General features: G+C 37.3%; 1 protein-coding gene across 1 annotated transcript in view; it reads left to right on the plus strand.

Moving 5' to 3' along the window:
* Nucleotides 1–20,638, plus strand: part of MAP3K1 (mitogen-activated protein kinase kinase kinase 1) — a 68,780-nt gene that overhangs the window by 29,090 nt on the left and 19,052 nt on the right. Inside the window, exons 2-6 of the mRNA XM_086628905.1 lie at nt 11,691–11,841; nt 14,203–14,409; nt 17,419–17,619; nt 18,565–18,681; nt 19,234–19,382. Of these exons, the coding sequence (XP_086485031.1) occupies nt 11,691–11,841; nt 14,203–14,409; nt 17,419–17,619; nt 18,565–18,681; nt 19,234–19,382 (825 nt within the window). The remainder of the gene's footprint in view (nt 1–11,690; nt 11,842–14,202; nt 14,410–17,418; nt 17,620–18,564; nt 18,682–19,233; nt 19,383–20,638) is intronic.

Raw genomic sequence — 20,638 nt, forward strand, 5'->3', positions numbered from 1 at the left:
TATCTTGACTGGACCACATGCACAGGAAGTCAGAACCTAGTAGCTTGAATGCTGACAGTCAATTTCTGATGAAGAAGTTTAAATGGTCAAATAGTTCAAAAGAAGGATCTGATGTTGTACACTTGTATTTATTCATCTCTGATGATCATCAATATTAAATATTTGAAACAAGTCCCAAATAAAGCCAAACTAAAATGTTAAATGCATCATTGTAATTTGATTTCTTAAGTTCCTTTTTTAAGGGAGTCTAATGTGAGAGAGAGAGAGAGAGCATTGAAAATGTGTCTTCTTTGCCTGAAGATGCATGTATCTTTATATCCGTGCTCTGGATAAATATCTTACAGATATACTTGGAATGCATTCTACCAAAAATACCTTTGGTGCTTATCTTATAACCAATGCTGTTGAACACAGCTCTCTCAAAGAGCGTAAAGGCTTTTTTCTTTTTGTAATCATACTTATTTTGTAGCTTCAGCAATGTAAGACTTCGTCTTCTAAGGCAATGGTTGTTTCTTTTTTGGGCCTGTGAGTTAGGATAAATGAAGAAGCTTTCTTACAGGTTGCTTTAATGTGATACCTATCCATGGCAGTAACAAAAAATACTTGAGTGCTGCTGTTGCTATTTTTAAAATAAGTGTGTTTGAGATTTTTCAGTTTCAATTGTTTGACTTTTTATAGTAGTTTTTTTGACTCTCTTGTACGTTCATGAGATCTGTGTACCCTGATTGCCTGTGCTTTTTCCTGTCCATAAATTTCATGTTTTTCACTACTTTTTAACCTCCTTCCCTGATTCTTTTGGATCAATAAAAAGATGACATTGCTAAATTCAGCTATTCTGATTTTGTTTAACAATAGCATGTGAAAGCTTGAGTTAACCTGGGGAGATCTCAGAACGAAGTTATGAACTGGAATTACTCTCTTATTCAGTAGTTCTGCTGATTGGAAACCACAGTGAAAGATTAACCTCTACAGTTCTGGAAAACTTTCCTCCATTCCCCTTCAAAGAGATTTTTAACAGCAGTAAGAAATTATTCATTGTTCTGCTGAACATAGAGTTGGCATGATCTAGAGTTTGCCAATTATTTTAAAATATTACTACTTATTTTCAATATATTTTGTTTTGTCAAAGTCCCACATGAGGTTAGAGGCAGATTTGTTCCAACTGCCATGTAAGTACATACACCAGAATGTTTGAATAATACCATAGTGGGAGATGGGTGAATATTAGTGTAGATTTGGTATTTTTCCATGATGTGGTTTATTTGTCCTGTTGGTCATGTCTTTTAATCTTTCTTGGTACAGAATTGCTTTCAGTGTTTAAAGTGGTGTAATCAGTACAGTGATGATATTTTACCATTTTCTACAAAACAATCACTTTACATAATCTTGATGAAATGAAAAGATTTCTTGTAGCTGGTAAACATGGGAGTCCTAAAGTGCTATCCTTGAATCAAAAATTGCTGTTTAATTTCAAAAATAAATGCAAGAAATGAGAAGTAGCCAAAGGATATTCTGATAGATTGCTGAAAGGCAGAAGTGAAGGCACCATCCCCAGCTCCCCTGTAATGTTTTGAATTCAAATCAAGTAAATGCTATCTGATGACTTTTTGCAGGAAGTATAGGTTTACTATTAAAAAAAAAAAAAATTATGTGCTACTTTCCTTGTAATGATTACTGAAGCCATTGGTCTATAGAACTCAGGAGTGTGGTCAAAGTGGGATGCAGGAAGCTGACATGTAGAGCTGTACATACTGAGTGCTCGTTTGCGAGAGATGACAGAATGCTCGATGACCCACAAAACCTGCTGAAGGTTGGCAGGAGTCCACTGGAGTCAGTGTCCTGTTCCAGTCAGATTCCTTTAAACTGAAAGTAATGAAGGCATCTTTATTTACTACCAGTGTCTCTTTAAGACTTTGCACTTTATGTCAAATACTGCTACTCTTTGATGAACCTGGACTTAGTAGGGCCACAGACATCTCACTTGATAAAAATAAATTTATTTCCTTGTTTCCTTTATTAAGATTGTTTCACAGATAGGGAAAATTATATCCAGCTGACCCAATAGCTCTTACTTCTTACATCCCCCCTCAAATACTGTATAAATGCTTAGTACTGCTGCTAGTTGCTGTTGCATAGTACGTTTTGATGAAATTACGCTATTGCTTTTCATGTATTAGCATGTTTTGCATAAGCATAATACCTATCTATGTAATTTCATGCTCATACATCTTTCTAGATGTATGTAATGTTGTTATTAGCTTTTATGGCGGGATGCTCATGGTTTGTGAAACTGTTTTTCCCAGGTATTTGCTTACAGGAAAATGTGTTGTACCTAGGAGCCTCAGAGGGAATCACTATAATGAAACTTGAATGCAAAGCCTTTCCGATCAAATTCTGTTCACGTGGAACATTGTGTCCTTCCTCAAATCACAAGTGACAAGATGGAGCTCTTGTAAAGTGATGCTTCTCTAGTGTTAGGCTTTCACACTGCTGTATGAATGTGTCTGCAACTTTTATGTCAGTTCTTAAGCAAATACTGAAGATACCACGTTTCCTTTATCCAGGCCCATATCAAAGGGATGTAAGCTTAACTGCATTTTCACTCTGACAGTATGTAATTTGTAATTAGTATAAATAATTACATTTCTAAAGAAGTATGTGTTACTATAAATTAAAAACTTCAGTACATTGTTGTGAGATATGAATATAGTAAAGTTTTTTTAAGTAAAATCTCAGTCAGGAATACACTGAGGATGATAAGAAAAAATTCTGTATTTTTGCTAAGGAGTAGTCCACATACTTACTGTCCTGTAATGGGCTTCCTTGCTTTGTTATCACATACCTGTATGGTGGTTATAGAAATCTTTTTAAATTACATGTTAACTGCATTGATTTATTTTTATTTTAAGTTACCTCACTAAATACCACCCTCTTCATCAGATAAGATTTCTGCACTTGTTTTCTCTTTACAATATAGATTTTAAAGAAGCCGAAACAGGAGTTGCTGAATATATAACCATTTTTAGCTGTTTGCTTTGCAGAAGTTTTGAATACGTTTTCCTGCCATTTTTTTGCCATGCTAGCTTGTTGTTATCTTACAAAAATAAACATTTGTAATAGTAGCTGTGATTGTTAAAGCGGGTGTAGTTACTGTATGCCGGGCCTGTGACTAGATTAGATGACAGATACCACCAAAAGGTCTCCTTGTTGCACAGAAAGACAGTGCTCTCACTGTGCAGCGCGGAGCGCTCTCTATACGTGTGAGAGCGTTTATGTGTCAGAAGTAAGGAACTGAAGATCCTAAGTCTGGGTCTTCATGATGAGAGCCAGTGCACTGGTGACTTCATGCTCATAGCTGGTGTTGTTCACTATGGACCTACCAAAAGTGGGTGAAGCATCCTAATATGTTGCTATAGAGTTGTATGTCTTCGCCTACCAGTTATTCATAAGAGGCTTGCAAGGAATTGTTTATTTCTGCACCCCAGGAAAACTTTTTGTATCAGAAATACATGTGGAGATGCTTAGTCCTCTTGGCTTTTGAAGCAAAATTCGGCATGTGCATGAGCTTTCATAGGACAAGAACATTTTGAATGGGTCTCTGAGTGTCAATGAGCAAGACAAATATCTCTTTAGCAAGGTTTAGTGCTTATTTAGTACAGCTAATTATTCCTATATCATGAGAAATCGTATTAATGGTATTAATACTCAGTGTAACTCAGATTGGTAAATATATGGACAAGAAATATGAAAAGAGAAGAAAAAACAAAGTAGAGTGTAAGCTTAAAAATATCAGTACCAAATAACAAAACTAGACACACAAGGTACATCAATAAAAAAAAAAAACAAAACACACAAATTGGGATGATTAGCATACTAGCGTCCTGGTTCATGACTCCTAAATGCTACTTCAGTAATTAGTAGATGACTATAATTTCTTATAATTGTCAGCAGTGTGTGCTAAGAAACAATTATAACCCTAGTGAGAAATAATGATTTTTATTATGGAAGCATGGCAGTCAAATCATTCTTCAGAAAAGACCAAGGGCAGACCTGTTGGTTGTCTTTGGAGGTTTGTGGTCTCCTTCTGTAATGCCAGAGATTGTTGGGGTTTATAACTTTTCAAATTTAGCTTTAAATCATTTAAAGACTTGTTTGTTTTAGAAAGAGTGTGTTTGGTTCTCCACTTGCTTTGCTTACTATTTACTGCCTAACCAGTCATTAAGACGTACGAATTTTCAAGTGTATTATCTTTCTTTGCTAGAAATAACATGTTTAAGCCTTTGAATTTTTATTTGCTTTCTTATTTATTTTAATGATCGTCTTTTACTGAGAGAACTTTAGAATTCTCTTTCCAGCAGCAATCTTGGAACATTGGTATCTGGTGATAATTCAGCTGTTTTGAACAGTGCCAGAATGGTCTAAATTCCCTTTCTTGTTTATAACTCCTCAATAAATGATTTAATAGATTGTAGCTTTGAAAATCTGCATAGCTCATCCTGTCCAAGTTACTTGTTCGTATGCTATCTTATTTCCACCATTCTGATTGGAGATGGAGAATGTACTGTTTTACCTGCTTGTGCCTATTATCAAGCTGATTCAACATACAATTTTTCTTATGAACTATGTGATGTTGTTCTCTGTTGTGGATAGGGGAATTAAATTGCCTAAGAAACTCTAACCTGTGCATTTTGTGTGGAGACATTTTACTCGGCTCTGACAGTCATCCAATATGCAATACACAATTTCATCTTTAAAAGTAGGACAGAAGCTAACTCAAAACAGTATAAATGTTCTCATATATGAAATATACAGACCTGGAAAGATAATCCGCAATGAGAACTTTGTTTTAGAACTTATGTTTTGGGCTTTATCGTCTAATCCCATCTTTCTGTTCATGGCTTCAGACTTTTACATCAGCAAGGGCCATGCCTGTTCTGACCTGATGCTTTCTACATCTTAGCCAGTTGCATTTCAGCTAGTACTCCTGTTTTGGAGTATGACAGCCTTAAAGAATCTGAATCCAAAGTTCAATTTGGTGACTAAGGGATTAAACTGTGTACTACAGGTGAAAAATTTTATTCTCTTACAAGAGAAGTTGACTTAGATGATGCATGACCAAGTGAAAACTTAGTCTTTTACTCGAGCAAGAGAATAGGGGAGGGCTCTGGTGTGCTAGCTTGGGGGGTGGTGGGGGGGAATCTTTTCTAACACCTGTGCGTGAGATCCTATAAGCTGGTGCAGATGAACTAATTGCATAGTTGACAGTCAGTGAGCACTCATATTCCAGTCTTTCTTTTCAATGACATTATTGCTGTTGTTGGAGTAAGGCCCGGTAGTATGTTGCAGCAGAATGAGGGCAAGACTTGTGTATTCTCTTCAGTTACCCTAACATGAACTGATCATAATGGATTCTATTCTCTGTTGGGATGCTGAAGTTTGTCATACGGTAATAAACATACTAATCTTTGTGTAAGGTGTATTATCATTTTTCAGATATTAGTCCAAATACATAAAATTATTAAAATAATTAAGCTCCACAATTATTATTAGCTTTGGGTCTCATGTATCAAAATAAATTATCTACGTCCTATGACTTCTAGAAATTTCCAGTAATGGCATAAATTTTTAGTTTTATAAATTAGCAGATTCCCTTTGTAAACTTTTTAGTATGAAGATGAAGAGTCTGAGAAATCATGTAATGTAGCTGCTATTTCTACATGTTGAAAATACCTTAATATGTGTACACCTTGATGGATCTGAGTTGGTACTGGGAGACCTGAATTACAGCAGGAAGAATTAGAGAGCCCTAGGAGCTTTCATAATACTTGTTTCAGATGTCTGATAGCCTTCTTAGGAAACATGCAGAAGAGAGAATCCCGTTTCATCAGCTTCGTAGCAAGCATCTGTTGCAAACAGAGGCTGGTACTTTTTGGCTTGTTCTATAGGAAGACATTTTCAGTGGCTATTGAATAGTGCCAGAATCTCAAAGTATCATTAGGTGGCTTCAGAGCAAGCAATCCAAACAATGTTTTACCTATTTCAAGTAGGTTGGTTTGACTTCATAGGAGCTTGAAAATCCAGGCAGGTAGTTTAGCTCTGTAACCTTAGACATCCATCTCTGGAAATTTGAGTCTTCATCACTGAGGGAATGATCCTTCTTGACTCAGGGCCTGTGGGGTTCCAGTGAAGGTGATGTCTCAGTCTGTGGAGTTAGTGCTTTGGTTGTGAATATTGTCCTGTTAGCAGTGAAATGTTTTCTTTGACAAATGCACCTTTTGATTACCAGTCTTCAAGGGAGTCGCTTGATAAAATGACTTTATAGGGAGAGAAGACAAGGAGTGTGTCAAACTGGGACTAAATAATGGTTATTACCAAACCAGTAGAGGTGTAGGCTCAGTACTTCTCATTTTAAAGCCAAATAAAAGGAAGGTTTTTCTTTCATATTTTAATGTTCTGTACAGGCTTGCTTCCCTTTTGCAGAAAAATGCTTTAAGAAATAGGATACATTTTAGCTTCTAAAACTACTTTGATGTAAAGATGTGGTGGCTGTCACCTGATGATGTTTTCCAGCAGAGGTGCTCTCCTTGCAGCCTGGGATTCCCAGGGCAGCAGAGATTCCACCGCTGCATGTTATGTTTCTCTGTTTGATTACATCTGGGCACTACTTATGATTTTTCTGTATTTTTATAACATACAAATGTATTTATAATTTGTTTTAAAAATATACCTAGAAGATACAAGCTTATTTGTGGTAAATCAAAGGGTGTTTCTAATGCAGAGTACTTGTTGGTGATTCATCTAAAAATGACATAAGAAAGTGGTAATTCTTTAATGTGAGGGAAAGGCAAACAGTGGATGTAGAGTACCACTCAATTTGTGAGCTTCAGTGGATGGTGTGTTGGCCAAATAAAGAGAGTTTATGTTAATCTGAAGGGAAGATGATGAGGAGCTATTGGAGAAGGTGAGGCAGCTGAAAGAAAGAAATATGGTCATTGTTTCCCCTTTTGTGTTTGTCAGGTACTCTTAACAGAAGAACAGAACTTAATTTCACACTTACCTAGCATTTCACTAAAATCTCTGTAACTATTTTAGGAAGACAGATTCTTACTGTCTATGTAATAGTGTGTTCAATGCTGTCTTTAAGTGGCAGTTGCTGCCATTTAGTACCAGGTTGAGAAAGTTTCCTGTTAAATTTTTCATTTTAACAGAATATGCCATACCTGATCTTTTGCTTTGTTCAGATGGACACAAAGGATTAGGTGATAGATGCCAGCAGTCAGGAGGAGAAGGAATGGGAGACTGACAGGAGGACAGACTATGTCTTGCCCATCTTGATCTGATTTTTTTTTTCACTCATCTTGATATCATTAACTATACTTGATGGCAAAAGAGGAACTGTGAGCACTACTGGAACTGTTAGTGGCAAGCATTTATCTAAAACACGAATACCTGACCCTCTTAGTTCAGGGAATGGCTGACTTTTGTCCCTGCTCCCCATGCTGAGCACTGCTCCTAGCATGCCTCCAGGCCGGCTGGCTAGCCTGGTGTTCTCAGGCCTCAACCTCAGCAGAGGGTTGGGTTGCAGGTAGCTGGGTACCTGTGCTCTAAATCCTTGCTGAAGGTCCCCAGAATGAGTTCTGTACACCCCATCTAAGCTCACCCCCGTTATTGGTTGTCACCACGTGTGGGATTTGCACTGAGCAGAATACATAATTTCTCCCATGTTCATTCCTTCTCATTCAGTGCTTTTCCATCAATCCCTGGGCTCTTCCTTTCACAACCTGTTGTTGTTAAATGCGTTGATTGTTCTGATAGAGCTGCTATGTGCCCACTTTTGTTCATGAATGTTTTCTGTAGTCATCTAAGGTTTGATCACTGCTGGTATGCAAGTTACCTTTGCTAACTTTTTCAGTTAAAAAAAAAAAATATTCAGCAGCTAATAACTTTTTTCCTCTCTGTGATTGGGTATTTGTGGATACAGCAGACAGAGCTTCCCTTTTCTTGATGAATTGACTCTTCCTTATTTCAGAACTTGCCTTTTTCCTGTTTTCCTGCTGCTAAGAAAATCTGGTCCGGCATGGCTATTGGATAAAGCTGTTTGCCCAAATAAGATAGCAGAGAAGCCAAGACATCTAATGGTTTCTAAACACTCAAAAGCGCAGGAAGATGAATTGGAGCTATGATTCAGCTTTTGTATGTCATTATATGCATTTTGTATGAAAAATACTTCCAGATAAGTAATATTAAATTCACTGAGCTATTCAGAAGTAAGTTTTGCTTGTGTATTTCACAATAGTTTGCTGAATGTAAGTTTTGCTTGTGTATTTCACAATAGTTTGCTGAATAACACCTATATTGCCTACCTTGTGTTAAAATACTGAATCATGGATACATACAGAACAAATTATTAATAATGTAACTATTCATGTTTGCAGTGTTTGCAAACTATTGCTGTTTGCAAGTCTTCAAAATTAAGACACAGAAACAAAGGACAGTGTTATGTCTTCTCTATTCCATAAGATGTTGCTGTGGAATGTTTCTATGCAGTTTTCCATCCATCTCATTGTATTTTATAATTCAGGAAGCAAATAATCCAAAGCGAATAATGCAATTATTAATGTGCAGACCTCCAAGCTTATGCATTAAAAAACAGTAGTCATCACACTGTTGAGCTTGCTCAGTACTTTCGAGTTACAATTTAGATCCATTTTTTCAGAATTTCTTGAGTAATAATACAGGAGCTGATGTCTGTTGGTTTAAAACTACTAATAAAAAGAATTTACAAGATCCTTAATGCTGCCTTTTTTGTGGGGGCAAAGTTTGAAAGTTAAAATGTTTTCTTCTAGATAAAATTTATCTTTTTTGCTTGGTTCATGAAAAGCTGAAACATTGATAAGTAAAATCCTTGCTTCTTCATGAAGCAGAGGGCTGGGCTGTTGAGAAATGTCAGACTCTGGTCCAAGCTAGCATACTTTCCAAGATTTATTTTTTAGCCTGGTCCTTACCTTTGTCACCGCTGTTCAAATAAAGCACCAATGACAGTCACTTCAGCACATCCTTACCTTGACTCTTGAATAGTTTTTGCCATATGAATATCAGAATGTCCTACCCAGCAGGATCAAGTTCTCAGTGGAATACGCTCTGGATTTGTTATTTTTATTTTGTGCTGAGGTAGAGTGAAATGGAGACTGACACTCTAGTGTCACGTAGGAAACTTCAGCTCGCTTGGAATAGATGAGGGGGTTTACTTTAGATTAGAAAAACAATAACTTAAAAAACTCTGCAGGTTCAGGGCCACAAAGTGAGGAGGATGTCCTGCAGTATGCAGGAGCTTTGTGCAGTCACAGGACAAATATTTTTTTTCCTACAGATCCAACAGTACAAGAATATTTAATAAAAATTCTAACCAAACTTGAGTTAAAATATGAAGTTTTCTTGAGCACTTCAGAAACTCTGTTCTATAAAAATACACATAATAATTAAATTCTGCACAAAGATAACTGATTTACTAAGCAAAAGCTTTCAGGCTCGGTTGGTCTTTCCCACCTGCATGGAAGAAAAGCATAAGAGTTCTTTGTGCAGGCGAGAGTAGATTGGTTTAGCTGTCACATGAGAGGAAGATAGTCGCTTCTGCTTTTTAGAGAACAAGCACGGATTGTGAAGCCTCTGCTGTTGTATTACATTGTTCATGAATTCAAGTCCAAGTGCCTCTAAAAGCCTTTTTTTATATCAATTGGGAAGTTAATTGTGGTAATATGAACAAATGAAATACTCTGTCGTTCTTTCGCTGCTGGGTTAGTGTTTTCTGTCTTGTATACAAAATATTCATGCAACTGATATTGTTCATGCTGTGGAATAACTAATATAAAAACCAGAGTAACGCTGTATTTTTAACTTGCACCTGTATTATTTCAGAGCTATACTGTTCTTACGCAAAGATTTTTATCTTTGAACTGATTTTTTTTTTTTTTTTTTTTACTGAGGGGAAAAGAAAAAAGTAAAGTTGACCCTTTTTTACACACTAGTTTTTCCCCCGTTTTGAACTTCTTGGCACATTCTCCATTTGGACTCCACCTGCTGCTGTAATATCTTTGTTTTTCATGAATTATCACTGGATTTTTTTTTTTTCCCCTCTAGAAAGCAATAGTATGGAATTCAGTGCTGGGACAACAATATTTTTTTGTCATTTGCATTAGTTTTGAAGTCAAGGAAGCATTAACGCGTAACCTCTGAAAAACATTAATTCTTAGATGGATTGCGTTTCTATTTATAAACATTTTAAAGTCTTTAATCGCTAGACATGGTTCTAAGTGTGTAAAATCAGTTATTAACAGTAGGTTTAGATGTTGCTTGAAAGAAAACATTTTGTTTACAATATCCATCTGCTTATTACGTTTGAGCACTGAACAGGAAGAGTTATTTCCTGCCTCAGAATACTTTATTTCCTTTGTCTCTACAATGAGAGGAAAAAAAAAATAACAGGAGTACTTTTGACCACTGAAAACTCATTTTTCTAAGTAGAGATTTGTGATAAATGAGCCTTTGCAGTACACTGCTGATGAAGATAGAAATTGTAGTTTTAACATCATCTTGTTGCAATGAATGTTACAGGGAGTATGTTGTAGGTCATCATACATTATGTAAATGTAGTTTTAACTGCATAGCTAAGTATTTTACAAGCTGAAGACTGCATGCTTGAAAGCAGCAGTTGTAACTATATTATTATATAGCCTATCTTCCACTTTAAGTGGTGATTTTATTTTCGAAATCAGATTTCATTCAGAGAGTCAGCTTAATCAAGCTTGCTTATTTTTAAAGACAGCTAACTTCAAGATGAGTAGGGATCATCTGGTTTTCCTGGTGATTTAGCAGATAGCTCAACAGAATCAGGAAATATTCCAGACTGTTCATGTTTGTTTTTCAGTGTCTGACAGTATTTTTTGCTTTTTTTGTTGTTGCCAGCAATCACAAGCAACTACTTTGCTGTAGGTCAAGAAAGTACAAGCCCAGATGGATTACACTTTCATTTTACAGATACAAACTTGCTGTGAGTTTTGCTATAATTATAGCTGACTTGAAGTGCTTTTGAGTCATCAGTCACTCAGAAAGCAGCTCCCAAGGCCGCTAGCCTTACTTTCATGACTTCTGTGTCCAGCTTAAACATACTTACTGTGTGTTAGTTTACAAGTCCTCTTTATTGAGGAAGAGTTCACGTATAGGAAGAGACACTACATATATAATTTCATGCTTGTACATTCTATGAAGATTAAAACTTTCACCATTAATTTATATTAATTTTGTAAATTGTTTTAAAGTAGAGATTGCAAGCTTTGAATGGCCAAGGAATGCGTGAACCATCACAACTCTTGTGAAACTTTTGGTGAATACCATGACATATAGGGTAGTTTCTGCATTAGTTTAATATTTGCCAAGACCTTCCTTTTTACTAGGTGTCCAGTGTTACAAACAGTACACACGTTATAAAGAGAGAGCTCTCAAAACAGGTGTGCTGCAAACAGCAGGCTAGCAAATCAGTCGTAACTCTTAGACTTGCTGCAGTCAGTTGGAAGTAGTGTTTTAGTAGCTGCACTGTAAGGAGAGGGAGAAGAAGATGGCACAAAGTTTAAGAATGCTGTTGTATTATGCTCTAACTAAAAATAATTGTATTTATGACTTTTTCTTTACTGTAGTCGTGACATGGAGAACAAAGAAACCCTAAGGGGGTTGCAGAAGATGGATGACCGCCCAGAAGAGCGCATGATCAGGGAAAAACTCAAGGCAACGTGTATGCCAGCCTGGAAGCATGAATGGCTGGAAAGAAGAAGTAGGAGAGGCCCTGTGGTAAGAGGCACCGATGGAAGGGCAATATCTGTAACAGCTATTACAAATAAAAATCCCTTAGATTTCTTTCTATTAGAAACCTCTTTATCTTAACAATTTGCATACCCTTAATTATGGTCTTCCTGTTCATTTTTCATGAGCTGTTTAACAGGAAACTGTGGCTGACTTTCTGAAATGTACACATTTGTTAGGCTTTGTTTTTGAGGAAAAAAGCATACAGCTGTGCGGCTGATCGTGTAGTATAAAATAACTGTGACAACACTGCCCTCTAATGTCAACAACTGAAGTAGCTCCTGCTCGTGAGGTAAAAACTTGAGGCAAACTGCACTATAGTGCCTTATGCTCTCTTGGTACTTAGGGTTTTCATAACTACACTTTTCCTTAGTTTGAAAGTGTTGACGTTTTCTACATATCATGATGGAAGTGTACGGAATTTTTGCTACTTGAAAAAACAAAATGCCATCTTAAAAGAACCAGAAAAAAACCAGATCTGAGTAACTCCTCCACACAAATCTCAGCTCTGCTAAACTTTGGAAGCCAGATGTTCTATTAGCCTTTCAGGTAATGCTTTTGTATAAATGGCTCAGAAGCGGTTTTAAGAAATGGCGAGCAGATCAAAGCTGGAGATTGTTAAGCATAGACAGTTCTGTTCAGTACAATGCTGGTTAATTAATAGCAATTACTTACCTGTGAGTGTAGTTGTGTTGATCGATATGAATCACGTGTACCAGTGTGACTCCTGTGTACCAGTTGATGAAAGTGCTAATTTAAAGCTAAGATCATCAGATGCAGTAAACAAATGTTTGGGGGCAGCTCTGCTAGAACAGAAATAAAAGGGTTCTGTTGGTAACTTCGTCATGAGAAAGAACATTGAGAATATTTGTAAGTGCACCGAAAAAGCAATACCTCAAAGGGTCAAATAACTCAAAACAGTTGTTACATTGAAAAATTTTAAATGCGTCTTGATTACTGCATAGCTTGAAATTGTTTGCCTGCTCAGCTCATTTCCCTTGAGGTTACTGTTTTTTTTTTAAATGCAACCCTTGATGCTATTTGGGTTTTTTTAAATGCAACCCAGATTCTCAATTGCTACTATTTTACATTTTGAGTGTTTTCAAGCCCTAGCAGCTAATAACTGTAACTTGTCCATAGGCACGTGAATTTGCCTTCTGACCTTCCAGGAAAGAAAAAGTGTTACAGTAATCAGTAGGAGGAAAAAAAAAAAGGCTGCACCGCTTTTGTCTTGTTCACTTTTATAATCAGGTGGTAGTATATTTAAAAAACGTAGCAACAAAGATTTTTGAAAAATTCAGGTTTGCAATACATTTGCTTTTAATTTGATTCCCAGGGGCCTTAATCTTCTCATGCATTGTGTGGGTCTGAGGGGCAGGCAGCTGAAAGTTGTCTTGAATTATTCTGTACCTCAGTGTCAAAATTCAGTGTTAGTGCAACAGAGTAAGTACTGTATTAGAAGAGTTTGTACTCACTCTGCTAGAGGACGTGAGCCTGTTCATGTAGGGCAGCACTGTGTGCAGTGATTAGCTCAGATACCAGATGCAGGGTAGCTGTTTTACTTATATGGCAAGCAGAAAACCTGGGTGTGGTTCTTACAGGGTGCAGCACGCCTTGATTTTGCTGCATTGCCTCCAGGTTTAAAGTAATTTTTACTTTGCAACAAGTGTTGTGCTGTAGAAAGTGCAACCCTAGTATTTCTCAGCTGGTACTTTATATAACAGATGGATCCAGCATTATAGCTCGTAATAAGCAGACAATGCCTGTAGAAAAAAATTGGTGTGGCTCCTGCTATCCACATAGGGGAAATGCTGTCCTTAGAGATATAATGAATGACAGTTACAGAAGTACAGTAGGTTTATGTTAGATACAAGGAAGAAATTCTTCACTGAGGGTGGTGAAACACTAGAACAGGTTACCCAGAGAAGATGTGGATGCCCCATCCCTGCAAGTGTTCAAGGCCAGGTTGGATGAGGCTTTGAGCAACCTGACCTAGTGGAGGGTGTCCCTGCCCATGGCAGGGGACTTGGTACTAGATGACCTTTAAGGTCTCTTCCAACTCAAACTATTCAATGATTCTATGAGTACGTGGAGAATCAAATCGCTTGCTGCCACAGCTAATATAAGCTGAATGGACAGGAAAAAGGTTCTTACTTTTGTTTTGTGCATAGATTAACAAGATAATGCCTATTAAATGTTAATGCTACAACCTAGGGAATATGCAGACTTTACATGTCTGAATAATGGTTTAATTATACAATGCTAGCAAAGCTGGTTTTGATTAATTTGTTTAGCTTTAGTGTAAAATGATCAATTTGTAATTCTAACACGTGGTTTAATTCCTGCAAGGTGGTGAAACCTATGCCTGGGAAAGGAGATGGATCAGAAATGAGCAAACTCTCTCTGGAACCTCAAGTTGAAGGACAAAGCACTGCTTCTTCACCTACACAGAAAGGAAGACGTAGTCCTTCTCCTAGTAGCTCTTCTTCATCATCCTCTAGGACAGTTAAATCTGAATCACCAGGTGTTAGAAGAAAAAGGGTATCTCCAGTGCCTGTAAGTTGCAAGCTGTGATGTAATTTTTAATTTGGCTATATTCTGCAATCTTTTGCTTGTAGAGGAGTTAATCTTCCCTATACAGGGCCAGATGATGATACAAAGGGGTTATGACAGGGCATCACATGAGGGAGACACACAAAGCATATCTCGTGTTATATTTTTCACGTGTGGGATTTTATTCTCTACTCTTAGATATATGTTTTCTTTTTAATTCAGTCCTGCTTTCAATTTCTATTTCTAGGAAATAAATGAGGAAATGTAAGGTATTTAGTTGTGAAGACGTGTATGTAGTCTTAGCTTCAATTGCATGAGGAGGTTTTAGTAGCTTGGTGTTATTTTTCTGTAGTTTTTTTGTCAGTTCTTCAGGCAAATATATTCCACTGGGGATAGGATGATTGACTGGATTAAGATCCCTGCAGAAAAGCATTACTGATAATGCTATTTGTGATCCTCTATTCCAGAAGTGATCTTTACATAGAGATTAGGGAAGATTTAGGTAAGTGCGTTATTAGAAGACTAAAATCTCAATCATTACATTTGAGAAGATATGGAATAGAATGTTATAAGCAATAGTAACTGGCTTCATTAAAGATAAAGAATATAGTGATTTGAGCAATAGTATCTAGTGGATTTGCTTGTTATAAAAATGCTTATCCACAGTTGAGCTTCAGTTGACTTGTCTACAACTTCATGGTGCAGTTAGGGTAAGAATAAGATCAGTTGCTTTTGTTGCCTCACTACTCTAAACAAGGTTTCCGAAATCAACTAAAACATAGACTGCCATTCCTCTGAACTAGGGATAAATATGACAAGTTGTAGTGTTGCAGCACAGTTCCTTTCCTCTTGACAAGAGAAATTAAAAGGTTAGGAAAGAAACCAAACCAAAACCACAACAACCCACTAAACTATCTAATTTAGCCTTTGATCCATTTTTACATGATTGTTTTTCTTTGTTTTATATTAACCTTTCACATGAAAAACTTTTGAAGTTCAGGCGAACTTTTCCTTAACTGATGGTCAGTGGTTCAATTATAACCTGCATCATAAAGTAAAATTTGAAGTGGATAAAAATCAAACCAGAAGATTTGAAAACAGACAGAGCTATTAATGCATCTGTCGTGGGTTAGGCTGATCCGGCAACTAAACTCCACGCAGCTCTCCTACTCCAGTGAATTGGAGAGGAGAAAAATATAATAAAAGAGCTGAGGGTCGAGACAGGAACAGAGGAGCACCCACCAACCACGGTCCCGGGCAAAAGAGGCTGTTTTCTTAAAGCGAAACAGTTTATTAACAGCTACCTACAAAGAGAAAAGCAAACGAAAGCAGTTACTTGAGAGGATAACAAGAAAACAAGGCCAGATCTTAAAAACAACACCACTCCCCCCCTTTGCCTTTTCTTCCCAGCTCTACCTCCTCCCCTCAGCGGCGCAGTGGGGCAGGGAATGGGGGAGTGCAGGTCAGTTCATTCCAAGTTGTTACTGACGCTTCTCGTAAAGGAGAAGGAGTCCTTACACCATTGTCCCTTGCTCCAGTGGATCCCCTACTCACGGCGAAAGCGTGAGGTCCTACCTGCTGGGATGCAATCCTTACCCCATCGGATTGCCCCAAGTGCAGGCTTTACCAGTCTTGAGCTTTTAAGGAGTCGTAGCCACTCGCTCTGGCGTGGGTCATCATACAGACTTTAAATGCGCTCCGGCGTCGGTCGTCATATCGACCTTAAATGCGTCTCTGTACAGACTTTAAATGTGTAAATGCGCCTCGACCTGTGCCCATGATCCACAATCGTCTCAGGCTCAGGCATCTCCTTTAACGAAACACCTCCCCATCAGTGGGGGTCATCCCACGGACTCTAGATGCATACCGTCCTCAGGCTCTGGCATCTCTTCTCGACATGGATCCTCCACGGGCTGCGAGTGAGTCTCTGCTTGCTCCACCGAGGACTTGTTGCAAAAGGGCCACTTGCAAGGGGGACTCAGCCGCGGCACACATTGTTCTGTTCCATCTTCACTGACCTGGATGATCTGTGTGGCCATTTGTCTCAGATCTCAGTCTTTTCTGGGTGAACTTGGCCCGGCGGGCACCCCGGGAGCGGAGCTCTCGCTGAGTTCCCCAAGCGGAGCTCTTCCCAAGTTCCTCCGAGTGGCCATCCTCAACGGAGCAGGCACCAGCCCGGCCCAGCTGGGCGCCATGAGCAGGGGCCGTACCCCCCTCCCTTCTCCTCACTCCTGGGCAAAGGCACACACCTTTCCGGTTCCTTTGTCCGACGTAAATAGGGCAATTCGCAGAGGCGCCGATCGGCTCAAACCCCGAGGGGGATGGGAGTCCGGTGTGATGGGCAGCTTCTGCCACCCGGACCTCCCCCCCACCACATCAAACCATGACAGTATCTCATAATGTTACAAATGTGAAGAATTTAAATGAAGACAATTTTAGTAAAAGATTTGGGCCATTGAATTTTTGATGATGGAGAAACAAAACAAAAAACCCTGTCCGGAGCTGAAAGTTGCTTTAATTGTGCAAAGGAGAGGAAACTGTATCCTTTTTCCTTTTCTCTGAAATTTCATAGGCTTTTATTACTCACTTACTGTATATTCCCTTTTGTAAACTATAGTGGTAAGATTTCTTCATTTATGAAATACATTAGCATTATAACCTTATACAATAATTTCCTGTATTGAGTCACTATTCTATGATTATCTTATCATTGAATTATACTTGCTAATTCCATAGTAATGTAGTAAGGCATCCAATGAAGACTTGAAAACAGAAGCAATTTAAGACTCATTTTCTGTCATGATGTCAGACAAAATTCCAGTTTTTCTTTTGCCCTCGAATTCTGAAAGCAAAAGTAATCCTTTTAAAGTCGTATAGTCTAGGCGGGTTGTAGTAGTGTCAGGTTTTGGACACTCTCTTACTCTGTGTCGTTCGGAGAGGAAAAGAAAATCCTGACACCGAATTGAACTTCCTGTTGTCCTGGCAATGCTTATGATGGAACTGCTTATGTAGTTTCAGAGTGGACGAATAACACCACCTCGACGAGCCCCGTCTCCAGATGGCTTCTCTCCATACAGCCCTGAGGAAACAAATCGTCGTGTCAACAAAGTTATGCGAGCCAGGCTGTACCTGCTGCAGCAGATAGGACCCAACTCTTTCTTAATTGGAGGAGACAGCCCTGATAATAAATACAGAGTGTTTATTGGGCCTCAGGTAGAGAACGTTTTTGTGTTGTCTGTAGCTTTTATTAATGTATAGTTAATCTTGACCTAATTTGGTTTTGAAGTTTTCCAAGTTAGTCACCAACAGTTCTATAAAGTAGTATTTAAAAGTTGTAATCTGTGCTTATTTAATATAATGGTTGATTTCCTTATTTAATATAATGATCAGCCTGTATTTTGTCAAATATGTGGCAAGTATATTAGCTTTGTCTGTAGTTTCTCATTTAAAAAAAAAACAACAGCAAACTCTAGTTTGGAAGTAATTACTATTGTCCTATATATTTCTCATTCCTAGAAGTGGCTCTGAATTATATATCTTAAATATTTTTGGCTAAAATTTGACCACTTCATTTTCCTAGTCTCTTACTCTGAAACGCTTTATCTCCTCTATATATACACCCCTACATTCATCAGGTATATTAAATTACAAGTACATGACATAATTCCACTAATGGTGTGATAATTTCCTTAGTACTAATAGTGAGGTCCTTTTCGTAGACTTTCTTTGTCCTAATGTGACACTGCATTGGGGCACATCTAGGTTTTTGAGTAAACAAAAGCATCTCATTTAAGTTAGATTGCAGTCACGTTATGGATATACGATGACTATAAGCATAAATTCCATCTAGTACTACTAGTATGAAGCGTAGCAATAACTTCAGTTGATGTTAAAAAAATTCAAAAGATGGGGGGAGAAAAAAGTAAATTGAAAACTAGAGTAGTACTTATCTGCTTTTCCATAATATATTCCTGAATAGTATTTTGGGAATTCACATTTTCTATAAGGCCATGTAATAAGATATTTATGCCTATATATGAAATATTTTGCAGAAACTAGGTGGGTTTTTTTGGTGGGGGTAGTATATGTTCTATGGTGCCCTTAAATGTGGAAAAATTATCAATTCAGTAGAGCCTTAGCATATACTTTTCTTGGCAGACTTGTAGCTGTGGCCGTGGGACATTTTGTATTCATCTGCTGTTTGTTATGCTGCGGGTGTTCCAGCTTGAACCCTCAGACCCAATGCTTTGGAGAAAGACACTGAAGAACTTTGAGGTAATCGATGTCTAATAGACTTATGACAATTCTAAAATAGGTAAAAATCTTTAGGACGTTATCTTAAAAATGCTGAAAACTTGCTTTTCAGAGCAACAAGAATATATGTTTTTAATTGTATCTTTAATTCAGTCCCAGGAGCTCTATAAGTAGGAAAAAAAATAGCTGCAAATAAGACATAACTAAAAGAGTAGTAGGGAGCTGTAGTTTAGTAAGTAATTCAAATCTTGGATTTTCTACTCAAATTTCTATATCTCTCTCATTGATTAGCTGAAAGGTAAATAGAACGAGGGTTTTCAGAAGTAAAATTGTGCGTATATTTAAAGCTATTACTTACTAAAAATAAGCAAATAAGTTTTTCTTGTAAAATGTGTCTTGTGATTTGTTTATTAGTAAGACTTAGGAAATTCCTGCTGCTGCTACTGCTAATTCATTATTGTGAAGGTGAATAAGTATTTTTTTTAGCAGTAGTTAAGCTTCAGTGATAATTGTTTTTAATTACAAGCTATTTGTAGCATAAATACGACTGTTGCTATCTTTTTCTGATGTTAGGTTGAGAGTTTGTTCCAGAAATATCACAGTAGGCGTAGCTCGAGGATCAAAGCTCCATCTCGTAACACCATCCAGAAGTTTGTCTCACGCATGTCAAATTCTCATACATTGTCATCATCTAGTACTTCTACATCTAGTTCAGAAAACAGGTTAGTATTTTTCTAAAGGACTTAAAAGCTTTATTCTGTAGTTTTCTTCTAATTTTGGAGGTTTAGAATCACCTACATTCTTTTTGTTCAAGGCTACTTTCATTTCAAGCCACGTTAAGTCTCTGTATTTGCAAACAATTGTGTCAAGCATACATTAGTCGCCATGGCTCCAAGTGGGCATATTTGCTTTATAACTTGTTTGAAAAATGGTTGTGAAAAGAATTTTTTTGACTCTAAGTATTTGGGAAACAAACTTTTGAAATGTAAGTGCAAGACTGAAGCATATATGAACTTTGGAAACCTATTTGTGTGTATTTGTTCAAATACAGCTCTTGTGCAAGCGTTGACAAACGAAGAAACATGGTTTTTCTTTTTCTCTTGTCCTCCTTTGAAGAAATGCTTGTGCCTATGAGAGTATACTGAAAAATTTTTGGGTAAATGAACTGTGTTTGTGTAAGCATATGAACATAAGTAAGCATATATTTCTTTTAAACACTTCTTGTAAAGTGGGTGATTAAATTATTCAAAGGGAGCAATTAAACTATTATGATTTTTATAGTTCATACAATATTAAACAATGCCTTATTTATCAGTTTTAAGTGACATCTGATTCTTTGATGGGTTTTTTTCCCCCTGACTTCTAGTACTTGAGTGCTTTTGCATGTTGTTTTCCTTGATTTTGAAAAGATATTGGTTAGTTTTTTGAATAAGTGATTTGTGCTTGGTTAGTGGGTGAACCAGACATCTTCTAGAGAGATCAAACCACAGAAGGCAACCTAAACTGAGGCTTTCTTCTGTGTGAAGTGAAAGCTAACGTCAGGAGTACCTTGATACGTTACGTTGTGATAATAGGCATATAGTTAGATTAATATTGTCAGATAGGTTTAGAATTCTGATGTGCAGATTGTGGCCTTAATTTCACATGTCTTCTAGTTATTTTTCCAAATTGTGTCACTAGACAAATTGCATAAACAAAGCAGTTAAATGCATAATCTACTCTGGAACTACTTATCTGGCAAGCCAGTTCCTTTAATATAGATACCTTGTGAAGGAAAATGTTTTTTTTGTAGAAATGGCTTCACTATTATGAACTTCACTGCATTAGTTCTCATTTTTGACAGGATGAAAGGGTTTTTTTTCAGTTGTTTGCCAGTAGGCTTGATGATTAGTGTCTAGCGTTACTGGTTCAATGAGATAAGTTGTCATTTTGTGCAAGTCTAATCTTGCCTGATATAAGTATTGGAGAACACTGAGCA

The sequence above is a fragment of the Tauraco erythrolophus genome, chromosome Z (assembly GCF_009769465.1).
Source record: "Tauraco erythrolophus isolate bTauEry1 chromosome Z, bTauEry1.pri, whole genome shotgun sequence".
Taxonomy (NCBI): Eukaryota; Metazoa; Chordata; class Aves; order Musophagiformes; family Musophagidae; genus Tauraco; species Tauraco erythrolophus.